At 44.0% G+C, this 10,070-nt stretch overlaps 1 protein-coding gene across 3 annotated transcripts; it reads left to right on the top strand.

The window, feature by feature from the left end:
- Positions 1-1,614: 1,614 nt before the first annotated feature.
- Positions 1,615-10,024, top strand: LOC111972359 (E3 ubiquitin-protein ligase RNF14). Of its 3 annotated transcripts, none has more exons than XM_023999386.2 (12): positions 1,615-1,968; positions 2,205-2,335; positions 2,429-2,953; positions 3,102-3,399; positions 3,751-3,923; positions 4,016-4,082; positions 4,340-8,080; positions 8,307-8,438; positions 8,592-8,678; positions 8,794-8,906; positions 9,106-9,194; positions 9,494-10,024. In XM_023999386.2, the coding sequence occupies exons 1-7, from the start codon at positions 1,818-1,820 to the stop codon at positions 4,363-4,365; spliced, it is 1,371 nt and encodes a 456-aa protein (XP_023855154.1). In that variant the 5' UTR covers positions 1,615-1,817; the 3' UTR covers positions 4,366-8,080; positions 8,307-8,438; positions 8,592-8,678; positions 8,794-8,906; positions 9,106-9,194; positions 9,494-10,024. The 3 variants fall into 3 exon arrangements, with proteins under 3 accessions (XP_023855154.1, XP_070302239.1, XP_023855151.1); XM_070446138.1 differs by having other exon boundaries at positions 1,616-1,968; positions 4,016-7,326; positions 7,616-8,080; XM_023999383.2 differs by having other exon boundaries at positions 1,616-1,968; positions 4,016-8,080.
- Positions 10,025-10,070: the final 46 nt, after the last annotated feature.

Genomic DNA, 10,070 nt, shown 5'->3' on the forward strand with positions numbered 1-10,070 from the left:
AACCTCTCCCTCAACGTGATCGAGACAAAGGAGATGATTGTGAACTACAGGAAAAGGAGGACCAAGCAGGCCTTGGTCCTCGACGGGGCTGCAGCGGAGCAGGTTGACAGCTTCAAGTTCCTTGGCGTCCACATCACCAATAAACTAACATGGTCCAAGCACACTAAGACAGTCGTGAAGAGGGCACGACAAAACCTATTCCCCCTCAGGAGACGGAAAAGATTTGGCATGGTTCCTCAAAAAGTTTTATAGCTGCACCATCGAGAGCATCCTGACGGGTTGCATCACTGCCTGGTATGGCAACTGCTCTGCCTCCGACCGCAAAGGCACTACAGAGGGTAGTGCGTACGGCCCAGTACATCACCGGGGTCAAGCTTCCTGCCATCCAGGACCTCTATACCAGGCGGTGTCAGAGGAAGGCCCTAAAAAATGTCAAAGACTCCAGCCACCCTAGTCATAGACTGTTCTCTCTGCTACCGCATGGCAAGCGGTACCAGAGCGCCAAGTCTAGGTCCAAGAGGCTTCTAAACAGCTTCTACCCCCAAGCCATAAGACTCCTGAACATCTAATCAAATGGCTAACGTAAACTCACCCCATTCCGTACAAATGTGCGCAACCACAACATTCAAACGAGGCTACAAAGAAAACTAATGGGACTGTAGCGACTGTGTTGACTTCAAAATCATGGGGTGTGAACTAGGTTTCTATTCAAGCGTTGATCGACATGGTAATGGCTCTATAGTATTGGAGAAAAGTTGAAAAAACAGACCCTCCGTTACATCGTGACGTGTCATGTCATAACGTACAGCACGCATAAAGCAACTATTTCTGTCTTACAATCTCTCTCCACCAGGTGTAGCACTTCTCTCATCTTTTAAAAACAAGAAATGGACAGTGACGGGGGTAAGGAGGGGATACCTAGTCATTTTTTTGCGTCATCATTGCATGCGATCATCATTCTCAAACCTTCAAATAGGTATGTAATGACACATTAGATAAACTCTTTATAGTGTTTAATTTACATTTTAGAGGCGATAAGTTGGACAGATCGAGTGAAAAAAAACAATTTTCACACACAACATCTCTCCTTTTCACTATCACACATTAGTTTCGCTTCCCCACCCGCCATTTTTAAAAAGACCCGACGGGGCTCATTGCCTGCTTGAATTATGCAGAAACGGGCAGCGTTTAGGTCATGTAATTGATTATGTTGGAAAGGGGAGAAATTGTGCTTTACAATGGTATTGACATTACAGTTGATCTGGAAGTATTACGTTTTTGGGGCCCCACGCTGCTGCTACTCTCTGTTATTATCTATGCATAGCCATTTTAATAACTCCACCTACATGTACATAATTACCTCAATTACCTCGACACCGGTGCCCACCGCACATTGACTCTGTAGTTACCGCCTGTATATAGCCACGCTATTGTTATTTACTGCTGCTCTTTAATTATTTGTTATTCTTATCTTTCTTAGAACTGCATTGTTGGTTAATTAAGGGGTTGTAAGTAAGCATTTCACTGTATGGTACCTGTGGTATTCGGCGTGTGTGACAAATAAAATTGGATTTGATTTGAAAGTATCAGAATCAACCAACAGGAAGCTCCACGTTTCCGAGTCCGGAGGTTTCCTATAGGCGGGTTCACAACAACATTAGAGCTTCGGAGGCAATAGAACGCGGAAGTAAATTTACAATAGTAAAGGAGCTAAACCAAATCGAAAAGAGTATTGTATCTATTGTAGGCCTATTATTCTCATAAACGTAGCTATAATAATACGTTTAGTAGATTTAGTTAAGTGACGCTGGAGTATTATGAACGCGGAATTGGAAGCTCAGGAGGATGAACTGCTGGCGCTCGCGAGTATCTACAGTCAGGAGTTCAGACGGACTGTGTCAGGATTGGGTGGGGAAATCCGGGTCTCTTTGGACCTGCCTCGGGACTTCAGTGTGATTGTCAAAGCAGGTTTGGATTCAAATAATAGTCATTATTTTATAATTTATGCAAATCACCTCAACTCACAATTTAGAAACCGTTATATGAGTATTGAATTATTTTGATCTCACCTCCAGTTTTATTGTAGCCTTTAATTAGGTTATGCTACAATACAAATTGACGAAACATATATTCTATACTCAGGGTATTCTAGTAAAGCAGATGAATGGTATCAAGGCTTCTTTTGTCTTTATTGTGATACCAAGGTGACAAGCACAGAGATTATGTCATATCTTTCCTCCCTCCTCTGGTGCTGACCTTCGACCTACCTTTGGATTACCCTTCCACCTCATCACCCGAGTATATACTGAGCTGTAAGTGGCTCTCCCATAGTCAGGTATGTTTAGATCAAAAATGTATTCAATACTGTGAAGTGTATTGAGTTTTAGACATCATTTGTATGTGTAGTAATCATTGATTAATGTCTCAGCTCTCAGCAGTGTGTAAGCATTTGGATGAGATATGGGAGGACACTGTGGGCAATGTGGTCCTCTTCTACTGGGTCCAGTTCCTCAGAGACGACCTGCTTGACTTCCTGAATATCCGGCCACCGCTGGAGATCCTTGTCAATGACCAGGGCCAGGCCACTCCATCTCCTGAGGGCAGCGAGGCTGGAGACTCTCAGGGGGAAGCAGAGGGCAGTGTAGTTGAAACCTCTGAGGCTGCAGTGTCCCTGGACCCAAGGGCCCTCTCAATGTTAGCCACAGACACAGACCTCCTGGTGCATCTGCTGGACTATGATGAGAGACAGAGGCTGAGAGTGTTCGAGGGACAGGCATATGACTGTGGGATCTGCTTTATGAGCAAGTTAGGCTCTAGTCAGTACAGAGAGTGCGGCCATATCTACTGCAACGAATGCATGTCGGAGTACTTCACGGTCCAGATCAGAGACGGGAACGTCCGTGGCCTTACCTGTCCAGAGCCTGAGTGCAGCTCCACAGCTACACCCTCACAGGTAATGAAAAACTGAAGTGAATAGATGTTTATTCTAGAGATCAAAGTTGAAATACAGTTTCCTCAATGAATATCTGAAGTTAACCTGTGTGAAACTGCTATTCTACACTATGTGGAAACTAAACCCAGAGGATGAACTGTTGTTTAAGGTGAAGCGGTTGGTTGGGGAGGAGTTATTCACCCGTTACGACCGCCTCCTGCTCCAGTCCACTCTGGACCGCATGGCTGACGTGATTTACTGCGCCCGCAAGGCCTGTGTTGCCCCAGTGGTGCTGGAACCGGACACAACCGCTGCCCTCTGTCCCTCCTGCCGCTATGCCTTCTGCACTATCTGTCGCAAGACCTACCATGGCACCTCCAACTGTAAACTGAGGGCAAACACACTCCTGACCTCAGGCTCTGACTCAGCTGCTGAGTCATCCAATGCAGGTGTACCTCAGACAGAGGGTAAGAGAAACCATTCAGTGTAAGTTATATGCAACCAAATGAACCACATGCAAGTCTGTTGATCAGTCACACTTTCGGAGCCTTGGTGCTGTGTGAAAAACTACAATGAAACTGTATGATTGTGGAAGGTAACTTAGATTAGAATGTTTCAATAATTCTTAAAGAAATATTAAACACAATTAATGTATTTTAGATGCTGTGCCTCTAAGCACTGTCATGGCATTTTAAGTATCCAATGATTAGCTCTATCTACTGTTGAGTCATTGCAGTCATTCCAGGTTGCTTTGGCTCAATCAAACTCTTATCCCAGCTTGTGCGCCATTTTCTGTGTTTGTCTGTTTCTGCCTGTAGCTGGGCTCCAGGGCCTATGGGAAGATTATGCCTCAGGCAGTGAGGAGAGGAGAATGTTCCTGGAGAAACGCTATGGGAAACACATTCTCAACACAGTGCTGGAGGAGAGCCTGAGTGAAGGCTGGAAAGGCCAGAACAGCAAAGAATGTCCATCCTGCCGTGCCAACATACAGGTAAGCCTGAGCTCTATAACCAGCCTATTGTACCTTTGACATGGCATGGCTTGACATCATCTTCGTGACCAATGTCTATCCTCTCATTACAGAAGAACGGTGGTTGTAACAAGATGGCCTGTTTCACCTGTGGTCAGTACTTCTGCTGGGTGTGCCTTAGTATCCTGGACAAAAATAACCCTTACAAGCATTATGAAAACCCTAACACTGCCTGCTATAATGCCACATTTGACTGACAGTAAGGTTGTGCTACTGTTTGATAACCCTGTGCATGTTATTTTAGAGCTCAAGTTCAGATCAAATCATATTTATAGTCAATGCTATCAGATTACTATATGAGCTTTCTAAAATCGTAGGCATGTAACAAAAATTGCTGCTCAAATACCTTAACCCATTTGTTTCCTGGTGCACCTAAGTGCAACTCAACCAAGGTTATGGATGAACACAATAAAATATAACCTCTCAGAAATGCTGGCTTTTTCAGACCCTTGAAAAGTGCTTCTTACAGTTCTTTAACACATTTAAAGCTTTCTTTAAGATTTACCTCAGTATTTGGCCAAATATGCAGTCAATAATGAAGCTTTATTCTATGCTACAATACAGTGTACATCATGGCTCTCAAACCCAGTTCCTGAAGAGCTACCGTCCAGTAAGTTTTCGCTCCAACCCTAATCTAGCACACCTGATTCTATTAATTAGCTGGTTGATAAACTGAATCAGGTTAGTTACATCTGGGGTTGGAGCGAAAACCTACAGGAGGGTAGCACTCCAGGAACATGGTTGGCGAGCCCTGATTTACATTAATAGCTTTAAAAACAAGAATTTTCTCTGTGTAAAGCATCACAACAATAAATATGTTGTTCAGCGATAGATGGGAGGGGTTGAGGATAGCTGAAGGATGGGACGAAAAACAAACAGAAAGATAACTAATGTAAAATATACTGTGTCCGTAAAATGTATATAGTATGTATAAGCTGGAAGTAGAAGCCTAAGTGTTGTTGTCCATTAGTTTACTACAATTAGGGGAGGAGTGGAAGGGTTAGGGGAAAATAATAAAGGAAAATATATACAAGTATGTATATATATACATATATATATTTAAAATAATATATATTTATTACAAATATATACATGTGGGATTGGAAATGATGCAGAGAATTACATATTAGAAGCCACAACCTATCTGCATGTCACGCCCTGACCTTAGATATCTCTGTTTTTCTATATATTTTGGTTAGGTCAGGGTGTGACTAGGGTGGGTACGCTAGTTTTGTATGTCTAGGGTTTTTGGGGTGTTGTATGGGGGTGTTGTATGTCTATGTTGGCCTGATATGGTTCCCAATCAGAGACAGCTGTTTATCGTTGTCTCTGATTGGGGATCATATTTAGGTAGCCATTTTCCTCGTTTGTGTTGTGGGATCTTGTCTACATTGAGTTGCCTGAGTGCACACCTGTAGCTTCACGTTTCGTTTGGTTGTTTGTTGTTTTGTTAGAGGAGTTTCAGTTGATTAAAATTATGTGGAACTCTACTCACGCTGCGCCTTGGTCTCATATTTACGACGATCGTGACAGAAGATCCCACCAACAAAGGACCAAGCAGCGTGCCCAGGAGGAAGAAGTATCCTGGACTTGGGAAGAAATCCTGGATGGAGCAGGACCCTGGACAAGGGCTGGGGAGTATCGCCGTCCGAAGGAGGAAATAGAGGCAGCGAAAGAGGAAAGGCGACGATACGAGGGGACACGGCTAGCACGGAAACCCGAGAGGCAGCTCCAAAGATTTTTTTGGGGGCGGGGCACACGGGAGATTGGTTGGAGGAGGTAGGGTTTAGACCTGAGCCAACTCCCCGTGCTTACCGTGGGGAGTGTGTGACTGGTCAGGCACCGTGTTATGCAGTGATGCGCACGGTGTCTCCAGTGCACATTCATAGCCCGATGCGCTCTATTCCAGCTCCCCGCATTTGCCGCGCTAGAATGGGCATCCAGCCAGGACGGGTTGTGCCAGCTCAGCGCTCCTGGTCTCCAGTACACCTCTTCGGACCAGGATATCCTGCGCCAGCTCTACGTACTCTATCGCCAGTACGCCTTCACAGCCCAGTCACACACAGCCCAGTGTGTCCTGTCCCAGCGCCCCGCACTTATCGAGCTAAAGTGAGCATCCAGCCAGGATGCATTGTGCCAGCTCTACGCTCCAGATCTCCAGTGCGCATCCACAGTCCAGTACGTCCTGTGCCTCTTCCCCGCACTCGCCCTGAGGTGCGTGTCATCAGCCCGGTGCCACCTGTACCGGTCCCACGCATCAGGCCTCCAGTGCGCATCCACAGTCCAGTCCGTCCTGTGCCTCTTACCCGCACTCGCCCTGAGGTGCGTGTCATCAGCCCGGTGCCACCGGTACCGGTCACATGCATCAAGCCTCCAGTGCGCCTCCACAGTTTCCGGCGACAGTCCCCAGTCCAGAGCTTCCGGCGACAGTTCCCAGTCCAGAGCTTCCGGCGACGTTTCGGAACCTCCAACGACGGGCCACGGTCCGGAACCTCCAACGACGGGCCACGGTCCGGAACCTCCAATGACGATCTACGGTCCGGTTCCTCCGGCGACGATCCACGGTCCGGAGCCTCCGAAGACGATCCACGGTTCGAGGCTTCCGGCGGCGATCCACGGTTCGAGGCTTCCAGAGCTGCGTCCAGAACCAGAGCCGCCACCAAGGGTAGATGCCCACCCGGACCCTCCCCTATAGGTTCAGGTTTGCGGCCGGAAGTCCGCACCTTTGGGGGGGGGGGGGGGGGGGTACTGTCACGCCCTGACCTTAGATATCTCTGTATGTCTAGGGTTTTTGTATGTCTAGGTGTATTGTATGTCTATGTTGGCCTGATATGGTTCCCAATCAGAAACAGCTGTTTATCGTTGTCTCTGATTGGGGATCATATTTAGGTAGCCATTTTCCTTGTTTGTGTTGTGGGATCTTGTCTACAGTAAGTTGCCTTTGTGCACTCCAGTAGCTTCACTTTTCGTTTGTGCTTTTTGTTTGTTTTGTTTAGTGAGTTTCTCTTTATTAAAATTATGTGGAACTCAATGCACGCTGCGCCTTGGTCTCCTCTTTACGACGATCGTGACACTGCAATATTAAGCTGATCTACCACCTAAAATATATATTCTTTAATAATCTGGTCAGACAAGATTAATGATAGGAATGCAGTCATCCCTCCATTTCCTTACCACGCAGGGAGGAGGAGCTCTACCTAAACAGGACATGAGAGTAGATAGCTTCAAACGACTTCACTGACATTGACCTTAAAGATTAAGAAGAAAACAGACAGGATAATTGGCACTTATCAGAATGGTTGTTACACTGCACTCATTGCTCTTCTGTTTATCCTTCACACTGTAAATGGACAGACTACTACAGGTAGGTAGAGCACACACACATACCGTAGATTAACCTTTTCTTACATAACAATTTAGTCAAGGACTTCAATACAAAATGTCATGTTAACATTTTAGCCTTGTACTGTACACTGGTTATCCCATATCTACGTGAGAATAAAACATTCCTAAACAGTACTGTTGATAATAAATACGACACAAATAAATTGAATAGGCTTTCCAGTCCATTTATATATTGTTTTGCAAAACCTTTCTCAACTCTTCTGCATGAATGACTCCAATTTGTCTTGCTGTTTGTCCTCTGAGAACAGCAACTCCACCATCGAGCACTACTGATCCACCATTGAGCTCAGCAGCCCCACAGTCAAGTGGGACTCGTGTCCAACAAACGAGGTCAAATGATCCACTGTCAAGCTCAACAGCCACTTCATCCTCAACAACTTCACCATCAGATACAACAGCTTCATCAGTTGGTATAACACCCTCGTCAACACCCTCACTGATTGGTGCCTCATTTCCAGTGTCAATCACAGACAACCCTACATCTATTGCAACAACTAAAGCATCAAGTTTGACACCTCAACAGCCAAATGCAACAGCTCTGCCATCAAATGTAACAAATCCATCTACCAATACAAGCTCTCAGAGTGCATGGACAACTCTGGCCACTACAGGCGGGTCATTCAATACCACTCAATATCACTTTGGCAATTTGTCGACACCATTTCCTGGGATTAGTGGAACTAGCCCAGTTCCTCTGGTGGCTCCATTCTCAAGTAAGTTTCTCTGCAATGCATCAGATAAAATAAATTATGAATCAAATCCTGCTGTAAATATAACTACCGTATACTTGAATTATTGTCCCATCATTTTAAAATGTTCCTTTTTTGAAAATTCTGAATAAATGATAACTGATTACAAAATTTACATTCAGTAGCAAGGTAAAGTACACCTATGCTTTTAACATATTTTCATACTAGTTTTTATATGTTTGCATTCTAGGGAGATGTTCTTCAAATCCACCTCTGTGTTGTCTTGGGCTCAACAATTCCTGTTTCAGAGGGTGCTTCTGTGATGTGGCCTGTATAAGGTTGAAAGATTGCTGCCCAGACTTCCGGACTACTTGTGTGACAGGTATAGCTGGGCCATTGTTTTATCATCTCTGTTTTTGTGGAGGCCCTTGATCACTATTAATAATAGTTGTAAAATCTTGAAATTGTAGTAACTTCAAATTGTAAACATGCTACTTGTGTCTGAGGTGGCATCATTTACTGTCTTTGTTTAAAGGTGTGCAGATTGGATCAGCCACGGTGTCCCCAGTCTCCAACGCAACCAATTCCACTTCCACATCATTCCCAGTGTTCTCATTTCCAGGTTCCTTTAGTTTTCTTCTCTACCACATCAAAATGTGATTTTTTAAAATACATTTTATCAAGGCTTTACAGTTAACCTTCCTGTTCAATAATTTGTTTTTCCAATCATCCTAAAGGAAATTGTGCTGTAAAGGCACCAATGTGAATTGCTTCAGAGGGTCCTTCTGTGACGAGGTTTGTCAGACTCTAAATGACTGCTGTCCTGACTATGCAGATACCTGCACAAAAGGTCAGAACCCTTGATCCCTCTTTTTTAAATCATTAACAGTTCAAGTGTACATGATGTGTTTGATAGTATTTTGCTCTGTACCTATTTTGGGAAACACCAAAAACTAGAACTGAGTTTCAGGACACCAACATCGAAGAGGGATGGTTGAAAGATTATTATACTTTTTTGCCATTAACTCAAAGTATGTCATATTTTTTAGACATTCAGAAGGTGATTGGTAGTGGAAAGATATCCATTCTTGCTCCACCCAATTCAACTGATGCGTCTCTTGAAGTGTCTATTCAGAATGTAAGTGCTTCTGCTTTCTCTTTGCCTATCTCAACACTCAGAAACAACAAATGCTCTACTTACATATTTACATTTTAGTAATTTAGCAGACGCTCTTTTCAGAGCGACCAACTCGCTTAACTGCTAGGCTATCTGCCAGGGTGACATAGATCAGAATCAGTCATAGAAGACCGGAAAGACTTGATTTGTGAATCTGCAGAAATATATAGTTAGGTTGCATTGATCTCTCACTTTTCACTTTGTCTATCAACACCTTGCTTTGTCAACAACACCTTGCTCCTCGACCTCCTCCTTCTCAGGTCTGCAGCTGAACACTGAAATCAGCTCCTTCAGAATCATCAAACTTAAGAAGACCAAACTTAATTTGTAAATCTGCTCAAACACATCAGAAATATGTAATTAGGTTGCATTTTTCTTTCTCTCTGTTTGATGAAACTAAACATAATTGAATATATTACAACGTAAAGCACTTGTTATAGATACTTCTAATGTATATCTGGTTTGACGGGTACTATGTGGGAAAACAATAATATGTTAAATGTATTGGTCGCATACACATATTTAGCAGATGTTATTGTGGGTGTAGTGAAATGCTTGTGTACAGAGAAATGCTTTGCATGGCTGTCTGTGGATGAGATGTGTCTTTAATGTAATTTCTCAAATAAATTGTCAGACTTATTGGACTAAACATTGAACATGAAATGAATCATACAATACTGTTCCTCCCTGAACAAGCAGGAAGTTGCCAGTAGAGGTCATAGTAACACAGTTTTCCATTGCATGATGCTTTCCTTGCCTTTCTCCTGTATAGAATAAACCACCTTTCTTGATCTGGGTAGCTTCTTCGGTTTTACCAGCAGGGGTCCCCAGTCCCCA

This window comes from Salvelinus sp. IW2-2015, linkage group LG13 (assembly GCF_002910315.2).
Source record: "Salvelinus sp. IW2-2015 linkage group LG13, ASM291031v2, whole genome shotgun sequence".
NCBI classification, from domain to species: domain Eukaryota; kingdom Metazoa; phylum Chordata; class Actinopteri; order Salmoniformes; family Salmonidae; genus Salvelinus; species Salvelinus sp. IW2-2015.